Source organism: Sander lucioperca, chromosome 9 (assembly GCF_008315115.2).
Source record: "Sander lucioperca isolate FBNREF2018 chromosome 9, SLUC_FBN_1.2, whole genome shotgun sequence".
NCBI lineage: Eukaryota > Metazoa > Chordata > Actinopteri > Perciformes > Percidae > Sander > Sander lucioperca.
Window position 1 is genome coordinate 6,200,617 of NC_050181.1, and position 15,290 is coordinate 6,215,906.

The window sequence follows — 15,290 nt, forward strand, 5'->3', positions numbered from 1 at the left end:
TTATCTTTCTTATGATGGTGTATTCTTTTTCTGTGTTGTTGTTTTGTGGTTGTCTCTGTAATTACTCAATGTCATTGTAAATGAGGGCCGCCCCTCAATGTTCCTTCAAGTTTAAATAAAGGTCAAATGAATGAATATTCATTTGGATCACATATTATAATTGAGCTGCTCTTCCTGCCCATATAAGTCTTAACTTTTCCTTCTTTTTTTTAAACCTTCATAGAGGGATTCTCCTGTGTCCCCACTACGTTTGAGTCAGCCTTGGTGGAAACCCCCAACAAAGTGGACCTCATCCAGACAGTGGCGGCCTGTGAGCTGAAGGAAAGCTGCTACAGGGTCCCATACGTAGAGTATTACTATGAAATAGTCAATGCAGATGGAGTCAAAGATGAGAGGCTCAAAGTAGGTGTATATTCTAAATTATCGCTAAATTTTTTTATTTCTTGTTCTAATAAATCATCAGTCTTGTTTATCCACAACAAAAATGTGTGTAAATCCAACTTTATATATAAATCCAGCCTTTCAAGATAAGCTTCATCTCTTCTTTGATTAGCTAGGCATAACACTAGAAGAGTGATTCATTTGTGATGCTGGTTTAACACTCTCTTTTATAGTCAAGTTGAGAGGAAATGGGGGTCTAGCTGGGTGCCAGACAGTAATGAAGTATCTTTATTCATCAGACCCGTGTGGCAGACAGCACTTAATTAAGCTAATCCGCTGGCCAGTGGCTGGACTGCAGGATGTGTTGCATGCTTATTCATGCAACAATACACATGATAGACAGATTTGAGTCTCAGTCCAACTTATATTCAGGAAAATACAATCAAAACCCGATTTGAGGTGCTTTGTTGGTCATGTAGAAAATTAGGGTAGATATTATATGGACATCGATTATGAGGCTGGATATCGTCTTACATTTTGGATATTGTAATATCGTGCTATGACACAAGTGTTGTCTTTTCCTGGTTTTAAAGGCTGTATTACAGTAAAGTCAAGTACTTTTCTTAACTTACCAGACTTACTAGCTGTTTTATTGTTTGCCTTAACACAGTTAAGTCATTGTATCCACATTATTGGTGATTATTTATCAAAACTCTCATTGTTTTAATATTTTGTGAAAGCACCAATAGTCAACCCTACAATATCGACATCGATGTATTTGGTCAAAAATACTGTGATATTTGATTTTCTCCATATCGCCCAGCTCTAATTTATACCATTCACAAAAGCCCCACTTAAAGCATTCACTATAAAGTTCATCCACAACCTTCTCAATACCACAGTGACAAAATTAATTATTTGTGAATTTAACATCAGACTTTACATGATAACTAAATTATAAGATTTGAGTTGAATTCCTGGAACCAGTTGGTCATTTGCTGTGCCTCAGCACCAAAGGTGCGAGTGCAGCACAAACACATGTGGCCCTTGCAGGTGTCAAATCAAAGCAGTTAACATGCTAAACAGCAGCTGGGCCCCAGCTCAACTGGGTCAATATTTGTGAGCAGCTGTGAACTGATTACCCTTTCTCTGTGTTGCTAATTGTCCCCAGGAAATAGATGTGGGCAGATGTTTGGGAGGCTGCACCACAGGAAACCGGTGCCTTCTCAGGTAAGCATGAACACAGCTGCTGCTACACACTCCCAAACACACACCTCCTCTGCCCCTCTCATAACAATTACCTGTGAGCTCTGACACTTTCTGCACTCAGCATGTTGCCCACGTTTAATTCCTATACACCAAATGTCCCTCTGTTAGAAGTCTGCCACAATCTCAAAATAAAAGCTGAAGGTTTTATGAGATTGTGGCGGACTTCCAACAGTGTAATCTATCAAACAGTTTATCTTAAGTATATGAAGAGAATAAGAGGTTCTCATTCCTGATTTACCTTAAAGTTCCTTAATCATATCATTGGACTTTGATTTTATGGCTGGAAGAAGAAAAAATTGTGCATAAACAAAAAAATGTAATTAACCCCTTATCATACATATCAACATGTTCCAGCACTTCATTGAAGCTATATGGTGTTTACACTGAGTGAAATTTCAAACCCAAGACCCCTTATGTTTTTATGGCCGCACCATTCTATCAAATTCAAATATTTGTGATGTATTGTGCCCTTATTTTAGACACATTTTCCTTCTTTTCAACCTGACATCTTTGGAAATGTTGGGCTATAAAACCAGAATTTAAAATCAAGGTTTTGGGGCTTTGCACTGCCCCCAACAGCAGGCCATTATGTCTTCATGCATGGGATTCATTTTGTGTATTACACAGTTGTAAAACATTTAAATATGCAGATTTGTATTACCTTTACAAAAGGTTTACACAGGAATTATCCTTATTGAAATGGACAATAAAAAGTTCCAAAATTTTGACTGTCACAGAGTCACTGGACATAATAACAGGCTATATATGGATGATATAATTCAGGTATTTATGTGAAAGATGTATGATTCGGCCAACATATACAGCATATTAAGAGGATGTTTGATATAGTGCACAAAGGGATTTTAATGTTCTTTAAATTTTCTTTTGCAGGAGTCGATCTGATCCAGCAATCTGCCACTTATGGGCTGAAAGACAGTCCAGCTCCTGTGTTCCTCAGGGCTACGAGAGCCACAACTTCCTTAACCAGCATGGGCAGATACGCACCATCCTCTCCATCACTTCTTGCCTTTGCCAAAACTGAACACTGCGCCCCCTACTGGAAAACAACTTCCAATCTCTTCTCAGGAGTTGAAAAGTTTTAATTCACAGCCTATTGATGACCCCACAAATACTATACCATTTGTTTAAGAATTTGCTACCCTAAAGTATTATTGTATTATATGTAATATATGTAAAAATGATAATTTTGTAAATAAATTTAATACAACAATCTGTGAGGATGTGTCATTGGACCACAACACATTTTTACCAAACTGCTAATAAAAAAAAACATTTTGGAAGGGTATCTCAGGTACATTATTAAGAAATCAAACTTCAAATGGCACTTAAGCTATTATACCACATTATACCACATTATTACCACCAAATTATTATTTAAATGAAATTAGTATAAGTACATAAACTTAAGGTTTGAGTTCAGAAAACAAGGTAATATAACAGTAACAAGAGGAAGTATTGCCTGAGGGTTGATGAAAATCTGAAATAAATTTAAATCCGTGTCATGGTCTAGTTTCAAATAGGTCAAATTAGACTTTGAAGAAGCACTGGAAAAGAGCACATGAAAGCCAACCAATTTAGCAAATGTTCCTTTGAAAAAACACACGTGCAGGTAGTTCTTCATTTGTTATGAACGTGTGAAACAACTCTTTTGTGTTTTTTTTTGCCATCCTAAGAAAAGGGGTTTTATGACTTGTTTACAAGGCGTAATGTAGAAAAAAAACTTTGATCTCTTAAATGTTTATTACAGTGGGGGAAACTGTATTTTGCTCGTGCGTAATTGTGCGTAAAGATCAAAGTAACCAAATGGAACAGCAGTGAGCCATTTCTGCGTTTTCTAGGAATACATTGAGTTGGCTTTAAGAAATATATTAAAAATAACCAAGTTTTAAGAAAAACGAGCGGTAAAGGGTAAACTCTATCGCCTTTTCAAGTGTACAAACAGTTCATTATGATATATTGTAATTTACACAACTATACTGACTTGACACTGTAAGCTGTATTCAGGGTGGCTTGTCAACCTGCTGTAAATTGTAGGCCTATACAGAAAAGTGTTTTATGGGAGAAAATGAACGAACTTGCTGAAAGTTACAGTACCTAATCTTTTAAGCACCACATCAGCGTATAGGCTACCATTGCAGGAGGTCAATCCAGTTGGAGTTCTTTAAAAAAATGTTGGTGATTATTCAGCTGATGTAAATTTGGCGACGTGTAGCAAGCGACACCCGTCTCTTTATCGAAGTAATTGGTTTTCACCTAAAACACTGTGCCCATTATTCTAAATTAATGGATTCGTTTAGGCGCAGTTAACCTCCCATGGTGAGTGCACTTCCTCAGGAGATCAGCGCCAAGCTTATTCTATTTATATTCGTTACATTCTTCGATTACAACATGATACATCAGAGAGAAAAATATATACCACAACAACATAGTCACTGGTCAATGTGAAGCAAGCTTTTTCAAAGGCTGAAATGAGTTTATTTGAGCCTTTATTGCCAGACGTGGGGACAATGGGCTTGAATAAAATCTACAATCGGGTTCACACCTTGTTAACGCCGCCATTAGTCTCCCTTTACATTCGCTGATTGGTGATTTACATTTGCGACCAAATAGCATCTTTACTGCTGTTTACCAAGGCTTTGGGGGCATTGAAGAGTGAACGGGAGCATTTGATATAAAAAGTCGAGCTTCCAAGGCTCTGCAGTCACTCCAACTCCAAGTTGCTGGCCAGTTGTGTTCGAGGACACCGACGCACAAGGAATCTACTCAAACTTCAGAGATGTTGCTGTTTGTGATCAGCTTTGCCGCTTTGTGCACCGCCGCTGCACGGCCTCCGCTCAGCTATCTGGAGAATCATTTCACTGCCGACAATGAGTCAGAGGAAGTACGCTCAGCTGCCATCAAGAGACTTCTGGAAGTTTTTGGGATGGAGGACCCCCCTGCTATCCATCGACACAAGCAGCCACCTCAGTACATGCTTGATCTGTACAACACGGTTGCTGATGTGGACGGTGTGACAAAGGACCCGTATCTTCTAGAGGGAAATACTGTGCGCAGCTTCTTTGACAAATGTAAGACTTGATTTGTACATTGTACATACGTCTGCTACTGGCTAATGTAGACAATGAACTATATATATTTGTTCTCGACTCTAATGATATCATTTCCATTGCAGTGCGCAGTGAACAGGTGGAGTTCAGGTTCAATTTGTCCACGGTAGCCAGAACTGAGAAGATTCTCACTGCAGAGCTCCATCTTTTCAAGCTGCAGCCTCTGGCACCACTGACATTCAACAGACACCATTTCTGCCAGGTATGTACCACTAGATAACATTATGTTAACAATTTAATGAACTACAGTGGATCTACCAAGATGCATCTCTCCCTTGGACATGACTGTAAGTCCCCATCTCTTCTGTTTTGTTCAGGTTAGTGTTTATCAGCTGCTTGACACCAGCAAAAACAACAAAACACAGGATAAGAAGCTGCTGTCTTCTCGGCTCATCCCAGTTCACTCTGCTGGTTGGGAAGTGTTCACCATTACACAAGCAGTAAGTATCCACTTCTCTTTGAGGCCTGCATTAACTTCAGGGTGTGAATTCTGAACATAAGTGTCTGAATCCTGGGGTTTTATTGACTAATGTGAACTTCTAACCCTTCTAATAAAGGTCCGATCCTGGATGATAGATGAAGGCAGTAACATGGGGCTCCACGTGGTGGTTCGAACCCTAGGGGGAAGCCAGATGGATCAGAAACTGATCCGCTTTGCTTCAGGACGCAACCATCACCAGAGCAAACAGCCCATGTTGGTCCTCTTCACTGATGACGGCCGCCGCCGCTCTACTTCTCTTGAAAGCATAGGTGAGACTTTAATGTCATTTGATTGATCAGGTTATGCACAGTGATAGTAAAACTACACACTTTGGTTATTGTTGTGGTCTTACTCCTGATGAGTAGGAGTGTAGTTAAGAATTATGGGGCCTAGGGGAACTCTGCCCCCCTCCCCACCCCACAGACCCAATTATCTTCTCATCACTGTTACTCAATCTATGACAAGAATTTATCTGTGGCCATCAACAATTCGAACAAATCTCTCTTATTTTTCTAATAAATAAACACTCTCCTTTCCCTCACCAGACCCAAACGATACCACAGCCATTTCCAGCCTGCCCCAGGCCCCCATGTCAGGTCCCTCCTCCCGCAGCACCCGCTCCCTGGACTACAGCGAGGAAGAAGGGGTGTCGTTACCCTGCCAGCGCCTGCCTCTCTATGTCGACTTTGAGGAGATCGGCTGGTCAGGCTGGATTGTGTCTCCCCGGGGCTACAACGCTTACCACTGCAAAGGCTCCTGCCCCTTCCCTCTGGGTCAAAACATGAGGCCAACCAACCACGCCACCGTCCAGTCCATCATCAACGCTCTGAAGCTAATCAAAGGCATTGAGAAGCCGTGCTGCGTGCCCGACAAGCTCTTCTCCATTAACTTGCTCTACTTCGATGATGCTGAAAATGTGGTGCTCAAACAGTATAATGACATGGTGGCTGGAAGCTGTGGCTGCCACTGATATCAACTAGTCAATGGTGTCGGGCAGCACAGATATTCATAAATCAAGTCAAGTCAAGTCAATTGCAACTAATGAGTAATGTGCAGAGTCCCATGAGTGATGTTGTAATATATGTAAATATCCATAAATTATAATATATGGCAGTGATGGAAGCGATATCCTGTGAAAGATGTAAATGTTTATATTTTGTTTTCTGTTGTAAATTGTTACACAGTCAGAATAAATGGTGTAAGCAAAATATTATAGAATTAATTTATTTACAAGATAATCAAAAATGTGACATTATTTCAAGAAGGTCTAAACTGAAGTGTTATTAAGAGAGATTAACAACATATTTATCTATCAAAATGGTAAACATTGGGTTAAAAGAAAGGAAAAGATTTATCTTTCACAATTCTTGCTAGAATTTTTTTGTCCAATCCCAAAAAAAGGAATTGGAAGAATGCTTGCAGTCTTCTCCACTGATCCAGTTTTCTACCTATAATAATTAGATTCGAAAGAAATGTCACCGGCACATTTCAAACTAAATCAATCCACAAGCTCAGAAATCCATCTTGCTGTTATGTTATGACTTTAAGTGACTTTGTATTTAAGGAGGAAATACTACAGGTTGCAGTTGGGATAGGGTGAGTATTCTCCCCCAAAAGGTGAACTAAAAAATTATATTTTTCCTAGATGCCTTGCTATTTTTGAATATAATTTCTCACAAAACGCTGCACATTTTTAGAGAGCAGCTGCAATTTCAGTCATTTTTGACTTGGAAACCTGTTCAGACAGGTGAAAGTCAATGATATAGATTCAGATCATTCTGAGTTGTCAGGACTATTGTTAACTAACACTGTTTCAATTTTCTTTAAACGGACAGATTTATTTGCATGAAATATATATATATATATATATATATATATATATATATATATATATATATATATATATATATATATACATATATATATATATATATTTGTTTATATATAATATATATATACATATGACCTTTTTTTGGAACATCTCTGATGAGGAAGGCAGCTAAATCATTTCAAGTATGGTACATCAAGAAAAGCTTTAAGATTCCACCCCTTCCCTTATGCCATCTTTCATACAAATATGCAGCCCAAAGTGCTTCACATGGTACCACCATATCAGTGAGATGGGATGGGTGTGGTAGAGTAGCGTATGATATAGAGCAGTATTAGATGTAAGACCTTTTAATGCCACAAAGAATTCAATTTAATACCATGAAAAAGAAACCAGTAGCGACGATATATCCCATTTTCTAGTACTTCCCAGCAGTACCTAACAATAATTCCTAATGATAGAATTAATTAATTGAACTGTCCCAAAATGACTCTTACACAAATGACCTAGACCTGGGTAAGAAGCAGAAAATGGATGGATGTATTAACCAACAAAAAAATAATTAATTCATTTGAGGTTCATTTAAGGTTTAGCTAAACTTAGCGGTAGTTACATTTAGTAGTGACAGTGTTTTCTATAAGTCTGATGGTGCTGACTGAAACGCCTCCTGTGTGCACAATTCACAATCTAAACAATCCCACTTTTAGTTTAGAGGTGGGCAACATCTCCTGACAGCCCTCAATTGGATACTAAAACATTTTATAACTAACATTAGACAGCAGGCAAGAGGAAATGTTTAAGACTTGTACCTCCACTAATATAGAGTGCCCTGACAAAATACTCCATGTGGGATTTACCATATAAGGCAATTTTACATAAAACCTTTCTTTGTGTCACTTAAACCACTTGTTGTTCTAACTAATGTCCTCCTTATTGCTCATGCTAAACACAACAGAGTGAGGTGAAGGTGGAATACATGCATTAGTCATGTTGTACTGGTGTATATCTGTTTTTCTAAATTATAAAGGCAGGATAAAAGGAAAAGTTTGATTTTGGTGCCTCAAGTCATAATTGTGGTGCTTTATCATGAATCCTTTTCAAGTTTAGTTTTAGGTCAGATATGTAATACATGACCTAAAACTGAAAGGCAAAATGTATTCAATAATTGGATAAATATCAAATAATGGAGTCTCAACTGAAACAAAGCTTGTCTCCCATCAAAAAGTCTATTTGCCCACTACAAAACCCTGTCTCCAAAGAGTGTAACCTGAGCTGTGACCGAGGCGTTGGCCATAGAGTGGCACTAAAGGGGGTTGATACCACTTGGCATGATGCTGGACGACAGCCCTTACTCATTGTCAAAGGGGCTGCTATTCACAATGGAGAAAACGATGAAATGCTGCCATTATAATGGGGACCAAAGGGACCGGTGGCAGCCTGACACCTGATCTCCTCTTTGGCTCTGGCTTCCTTTTGTCCCAGTATTTCATATCTGACATATCCACACACCCTAAAAAAACACTTGATGCTGGAGCAGCGATGGACCTGAAGCTTGGTGTTTGCATGCTCAGACATGGGGAATAAACAGACCATCTTTACAGCACAGCAGCTAGATGCCTATCAGGTTGGTGTCAAAACTGTTTCTTTCTGAATGAGATGATTAGCCTCACTCACTTTAAATGGTGCTTCTCTTATCAATACAAGCTACCAGCACCTAACAAAAGTAACACACTTGTCAGACTGCAAGTCACAACCTCCAAACTTGCTGTTCAGAAAAGTCTGTCTTTGGAAATTTTAAAGTCAACACTTCAGAGGCAATTCGTGGTCTAAAGTTAGTGACAGGATGCATAGAGTTCGTGGCATATTTTAAATTAAGTTAAAGTGTTATTTCAATATGCTTTTTGATTGTATATCAAACCAGTGGTGGAAGTTAACTAAGGACATTTACTCTACTTCGTTACCTTACTGTAGTACTGTACTTTTTTTTTTACTGTATTATTTTGAGGCACTTTATCAAAGTATTTCCATTTGATACTACTTTATACCTCTACCTCTTTCTTTTTTTACCTCACTACATTCATTTCATAGCTTTAGTACTACTACTACTTTTTAGATTAAGATTTCACAAATCAAACAATTATCTTAGAATAAGAAATAGTAGAATATTATCTAATGCCTACATGTTAAAGCATCAATAACTATGAACCAATAAGCTAACATAACACTGACATGGTCCTTTCTGCATAATGAGTACTTTTGATTGAGTTTATTTTGTTGCTAATACTTCGAGTAAAAATTGAAATGTATGACTTTTACTTTTTTATAGTGTTGTATTGCTGCTACTACTACTTCAGTAAATATCAGAATACTTCTTCCAACTTGTATAAAACAAGTGATTGAATACACTTGAACAGCTGCATCCTACTGCTCTTTGCAATAACTTCACGTCCCTGCCATAATATGATTGTATTTACAGGACTGTACATATTTTACAAGAAAAGAAATTCTCAGGTGAGCAAATTATTTCACTGACATCAAGTCTATTGCTGGTGTTACACGCATGACACAGCTGAATTTGGTTCTGTTCTGCACAATACTACACTGTAACTCTAAACTACAGTATCAGGAGGCCTGTCCTACTATGTGGGGAAGGCTGCCATTAAGAACACATGATATTTAAAATCTTGCATTCAGAACTTTACTGTACTGAAACTCTTTCAGCGTTTTCAGTGTTGACCACAATAGAAAGAGAGAGAAATAGAGTTTGCATATCAATAGTAGTAGTTTTATAGCTTAAACGTTCTTAATTGCCACTCTAAATACACAACTATAGAAGATATCTTGTAATTTAATATTGATAGTATTTTTTTAAACCTTCCATAGACTGTTTGACCGCTATCGGGATTTGGCACCGCAACTCGTTCCCCTTGACTACACCAGCCACCCAGATGTGAAGTTACCGTATGAGCTGATTGGCAGCATGCCAGAGCTAAAGGTAGACCCACGGTCGCACACACACCATGCAGACCCGCTTTCTCCCTGTGTTTCCAATCTATAATTAATGGCCAACTAATCGACAGAATTCTTTGAAACGTTATGCTACCCGACTCCTTTAAACTTGAAGAATGCTGGGCACACTTGTTGGAAATGGGTCAATTGTATGCCTCTTTACACAATGACAGCAAGGTAAACAGGTGGTTTAACACACTGTTCACTGGCATGTCCTGAGAAAGGGATAGTTAGATTATACTTTCCCCTCATAGTCATTCATTATTTAGGTGTTTAGAGCTTACTTGAATTCTCATCAAGAGATATAGAAATCGAACAAAAAACATCTTTGAGCACAGGAAAGCCAACAAGCACCAGTTCATAGTTCTGTATGCTTAATTGCAATGAATTGTTTGATCAGACTGCTCTAGAAATACTGGTGTCCCCTCTGTCCAGGACAACCCATTTCGTCAGAGGATCGCTGAGGTTTTCTCTGAGGACGGAGAGGGAAATATGACACTGGACGACTTCTTGGACATGTTTTCAGTCTTGAGTGAGATGGCTCCGCGTGACCTCAAGGCCTACTATGCTTTCAAAATTTATGGTAAAATATCTGAAGAAGTGGTGCAATTTAAAAAAAATCATATCCAGGAGTTCCGATTTTTATTTCCACAGATTCTTCTACTGTGTATGTAATAATATTAATATTATTCACAATATGTAGAAAGGTGAGGGGGTAACACAAACTGAGCTTCAACATTTGATGACAGAAATGAACATAAAACGTTATTATTGCACCAAATAAGGACATATTTCACGTTTTATATTATATATGTGCTATGAACATATATATATATATATATATATATATATATATATATATATATATTCCTTTGGTTTGTAATAAAGTCATTCACAGACAAAGAAATGTACAGTATGTTATCCTGGCTTTACGGTTATACTGTTAAACTCCAATGGCAGAAATCCAAATAGATTTATTTAGAATTAGGGCAGGGTAGTGCTGTGTAAAAAGTACTGCCAACACCAATCACAGCTATAGTGTGTATTCATTTCTATTGAATTATCACCGGATGGGGTCAAACTGACATAATGCATTATGTTCTGTAAATGAATCAGTTCAAAATCCTGTGAGGAAAACTAATAAAATTAGGAAAAGTCATAAAGTATAATGGTGATAAAACAATGTTAAGTATGTTTTTATCACTGTTAAAGAGGACCTTTCCTGGACCCTAAACAGAAGATTAGGGTAACATGTAACCAGTGTAAAGAAGCACCCTGATACATAGGCCTTTGTGCAAAAAAATCATTCAATCCCTTTAATACATTTTAACTATGAAGTATAAATTGAATAACAGAAACATGGAAATATTTGAAATTTGAATGTTGTACAAGCACATGAAAATGAGCTGTAAGCATGACGGATGGTGCACAGAATGTTATAAATGATTAACCAGCCCATTATAGAGGCAACAAGCTTGTCAAAACCCCTTTTGTGCTCAGCACTAGTGTCCCCACTAATTAATAAACGCTGACAGATGAAGAAGTTACATACACATCGCCATGGTCATGGGTCAAGGAAACGTTTCATTAATGATTCAGACCAACAGAGGGGGAAAAACAAGGAAGGTGGCATACTGTAAAAGCATTGTTGTGTTATGATGAGCAAGACTGATACTGTCCCATGATCTCATATAACCTGAAGTTACCTCTCTAATGAAGGACTGAGTATGTAGGGTGAATATGTAAGGCTTAACACATATGTACCTTAAGTATATGCATCAAGATATTTGTTTATTAACATGATACTAACATTACAGTTTCCACCTTGACAATATGTAATAAATATGGGGGAAACTAAAGGTTTATGCATTTTTTATATGACAAGAAGTACAGCTTCAATACACTGAATAATGTCACAAAATATCAGCTGCAAAAATAAATATAAATGTGTTACCCTAATTGTGAATTAGTTCAGAATATATGATGGATATATTTATGGGTGCACTAACAATTACCTTCATTATCAATTATTCAAATCGCTTGTTTTGTGCAGCCACTTTAGTCCAAAACCCAAAGATATTTAGTTTAATATCGTAGAAACCATCAAACACCCACATTTGAGAAGCAGAAAGCAATACATCCGTACTTGTGCTTGAAAATGTTACTTGAATGATTAACTGATCGTTCAAGTAAGCATTTAGTCATCATTTCACCTCTATGTCCTTCTTTTCCATTTTCTGCAAGATTTCAACAATGACGACTTTATCTGCAAGTCAGACCTTGAGAAGACACTGAACAAACTGACCCGTAACGAGCTGACAGAAGACGAGGTAAGGATGGTGTGTGAGAAGGTGATAGATGAGGCAGACCTGGACAACGATGGACGTCTGTCACTGGAGGACTTCCAGCACATGATTGTTCGAGCTCCAGACTTCCTCAGGTAGGCCAATGGTAACCATTTAACATAAGACATAATGAAGGGTGAATCCACCTACATACAATACATAAGAACACATTTTATATTTTATTATGTATCAATGATGGTAATCTAATGTGCTTACCTACTTTGCCTATCCTTACATTTGTTTTTAACCCTGACTTGTAATGAGGAAATCAAACGAGAGCTATTCTAATTTATGTTCACAGCACCTTCCACATAAGGATATAAAGAAAAGAAGCAATCATGTGCATTTCTTAATTTGAGTACAACCTAAAATGGACGTACAATACTGCAGAATGTCTGGAAAGTTGGGGAAGCCTGACATCTTAACCAGAAAGCAACTATCATTTTGGGAATAACTTCAATGTGAATCATTTTGTAAAAAGAAACATGATCTTCATCAGAGATAATCAGACTTTGACATTTAGCAACCAGAGTAAATACTATGAGTAACTATGAATTGTCTTGTCTTTAATGTGACCATTACTGCAAACAAATTGGATTTGTACGAACCTTCCTATACATCCATTGTACGAACATACTGAGCCCACTTCAGTTTTTACTTCTGCGATCACAGCTGCAGCAATAACACCAGTCATGACTGCAGGTCTATCATCACGTGGTGGCATCAACCAATCCATCATGACAAGGCTCATTAGTTATGATCATCAACAGTTAATTTGTATTTTGTATATAAAGGGGTTCAGTTACACAGACTATAAAAGAAACAAATGCCAGAATATTCCAGTGGGTCATAGCAGGCCAATAAAAGGAGGGTCATGAAAGCAGACAAGCTCCATTGTGGGAGCACCAGGGTCAACTGACAGTGTAGTTTCCTGTGACAGCCAGCCAAAAAGAAAGACAGCCAATAGAAATAAAGTTTTATAATCTTATTTTATTAAATCAAAAGTACACATATCTACAAATTGTAGATACATTTTCATATGGGTTTAGAAAGTACAGTACAATTTAAGTAGACCTCTTTTTTTTCAATGTGATATTTACAATGTTTTTTTTTTCCTCTTCACTTTTTTCAAAATGTATTGTATTATTCTCCCTGTGTACTTCACAATGAATGGAATGAAAATATGGCTGTAAAAAGGGATGTACACTATATTAAAGGATATGATTTAAAAACAAAATCAAAGACCGCTGCAAATTATGCAGTTTGAGTCCCACAAAAGTCTGCTTCCTGTTTCTGTTTATGACTTAAAAGCTACATTATTACACAAATGAGAAAACAGCACTATCTCCATATTTCAACATCCAGACTCTACCTACTTAATCTTCCATCATGCTAAATTCCACTCCTATTGTTGTAGCAATGCCATTTCTACAAACAGAGTCCTGTTTTTGGCTCAGTGGATGACACAAAACAAAAAAGCCCATACATTCAACTGTACAGGTCTACAAGTATGTCTGAAAATTACATTACACAAATATGCACAGGTCCAAGATTCACAATGCATAGCTCACCTATGACAGAACTGAGTATTAGCGGTTAAGACAAATGGCCATGGTAGTCATGAGGTCCCAAATTATTTGATATTTAAAAAAGAAAAAAAAAAAGAAGCAGGCATGAAAAGCAGATCCTCCCTCGATATTGTGCATATAGGAGTTTTGATTTTCAGACTAGTAACAAATGTAGGAAGGAAACATGATGAACAGTGGAAATAGATTGAGACTCAACATCAATGTTAAATAGTGGTTACATGTTTGTATTGCACAGGTCTAGTTCACTGTGGCTCGCAATCCTAATAAAATACTGATTAAAATTTGAATTCAGGTGGTCACCTTTGATGCATACTGTGCCTCTGGTGCCACCTAGCTGTCAAACTAAAAGGGCCACAATCAAATACAAACAAGAAAGTGTACAAGAATACTAGTGGGAGCACCTTTCAGCTTTGGACAAGCCTGCTTTCATTGAAAAGCCAAAAAACATCACTTTTAAACTATAATTTGGCAGGGCAGTATTATAGAAAACAGAGGCTGGCAAATAATTTTTCCTTTTTATAAATCTAAGTACATTAGGCAGGGTACAAAATTAGCACCATCCACTAGGCAAATACTGGTAAAAGATGCAAGTGGCTAACAAATGGTTATCTATTGAGTGGCTGGTAAAATTTGAGCATTCACTTAGCTATTTGGCCAGTGGACAAAACAAGTTAATTTTGCACCCTCACATTAGGGCAATGTTTTCAGTGAACTAATATCTGGACAGCAGATCACTAGCAGTGAAATAGCAAAGGAGATTAAGTCATTAATTATAAGTCGGTGTAGTAAAAGATTTCTAGGAATTATACCCATTATATAACTAAGACTCAAAACATTTTTTAACTAAGTAATTGTATTGCAAAACTATCACTTGGCACAGACTATACACAAAACACGTTACTGGTAAAGTGCAAGGAGAGCTGCATGGATAGCAGGAGAAGGGGCTTACAGTGCGAAACTTCAAGAGTGATTTTAACTGCTGATCAAATAACTGGAGACGTCATTTAGCTTGACTGTGAATCAGAGCTGCTACAAAACCTTCAAAAACTAGTTAAACGGTAACACTTTAAAGTAATCTTTGGAGCTGAAACAATAAGTCAACAGAGAAAATAAATCGCAGACTATATTGATGATTAATTTAAGTCAACTTTCAAGCAAAAACACCAAACAAACATTCACAAGCTCCAGCTTCTCGAATGTGAGGACTGCTGCTTTGGTTGCGGGTTCGGGTTTTGGACTTGGGTTACTTGGACAAAACGA

General features: G+C 37.5%; 3 protein-coding genes across 4 annotated transcripts in view; all 3 read left to right on the forward strand.

Moving 5' to 3' along the window:
* The window catches only part of im:7138239 (uncharacterized protein LOC497366 homolog), a 4,319-nt gene extending 1,518 nt beyond the window's left edge, over positions 1 to 2,801 (forward strand). The window contains exons 2-4 of the mRNA XM_031292969.2: positions 224 to 402; positions 1,553 to 1,611; positions 2,542 to 2,801. Of these exons, the coding sequence (XP_031148829.2) occupies positions 224 to 402; positions 1,553 to 1,611; positions 2,542 to 2,692 (389 nt within the window). The 3' untranslated portion in view covers positions 2,693 to 2,801. The remainder of the gene's footprint in view (positions 1 to 223; positions 403 to 1,552; positions 1,612 to 2,541) is intronic.
* Positions 2,802 to 4,310: 1,509 nt separating this feature from the next.
* Positions 4,311 to 6,384, forward strand: LOC116045259 (anti-dorsalizing morphogenic protein). The gene is made up of 5 exons (XM_031292804.1): positions 4,311 to 4,739; positions 4,844 to 4,980; positions 5,096 to 5,218; positions 5,336 to 5,528; positions 5,805 to 6,384. Exons 1-5 carry the CDS (start codon positions 4,448 to 4,450, stop codon positions 6,227 to 6,229), a joined length of 1,170 nt encoding a protein of 389 aa, XP_031148664.1. The 5' UTR covers positions 4,311 to 4,447; the 3' UTR covers positions 6,230 to 6,384.
* Positions 6,385 to 8,660: 2,276 nt separating this feature from the next.
* On the forward strand, positions 8,661 to 13,488 carry cib3 (calcium and integrin binding family member 3). Of its 2 annotated transcripts, XM_031293886.2 has the most exons (6): positions 8,661 to 8,711; positions 9,564 to 9,598; positions 9,971 to 10,082; positions 10,532 to 10,679; positions 12,341 to 12,536; positions 12,743 to 13,488. In XM_031293886.2, the coding sequence occupies exons 1-6, from the start codon at positions 8,661 to 8,663 to the stop codon at positions 12,762 to 12,764; spliced, it is 564 nt and encodes a 187-aa protein (XP_031149746.1). In that variant the 3' UTR covers positions 12,765 to 13,488. The 2 variants fall into 2 exon arrangements, with proteins under 2 accessions (XP_031149746.1, XP_031149747.1); XM_031293887.2 differs by lacking the exons at positions 9,564 to 9,598; positions 9,971 to 10,082.
* Positions 13,489 to 15,290: the final 1,802 nt, after the last annotated feature.

Bases quoted from the DNA above. Each gene is read 5' to 3' on its own strand.
- LOC116045259 (XM_031292804.1), top strand. From the start codon at position 4,448: ATGTTGCTGTTTGTGATCAGCTTTGCCGCTTTGTGCACCGCCGCTGCA. The intron at 4,981-5,095 runs GTATGTACCACT...TGTTTTGTTCAG, and splicing joins ACAGACACCATTTCTGCCAG to GTTAGTGTTTATCAGCTGCT. The intron at 5,219-5,335 runs GTAAGTATCCAC...CTTCTAATAAAG, and splicing joins TGTTCACCATTACACAAGCA to GTCCGATCCTGGATGATAGA.
- cib3 (XM_031293886.2), top strand. From the start codon at position 8,661: ATGGGGAATAAACAGACCATCTTTACAGCACAGCAGCTAGATGCCTAT. The intron at 10,680-12,340 runs GTAAAATATCTG...ATTTTCTGCAAG, and splicing joins CTATGCTTTCAAAATTTATG to ATTTCAACAATGACGACTTT. The intron at 12,537-12,742 runs GTAGGCCAATGG...TTATGTTCACAG, and splicing joins CGAGCTCCAGACTTCCTCAG to CACCTTCCACATAAGGATAT.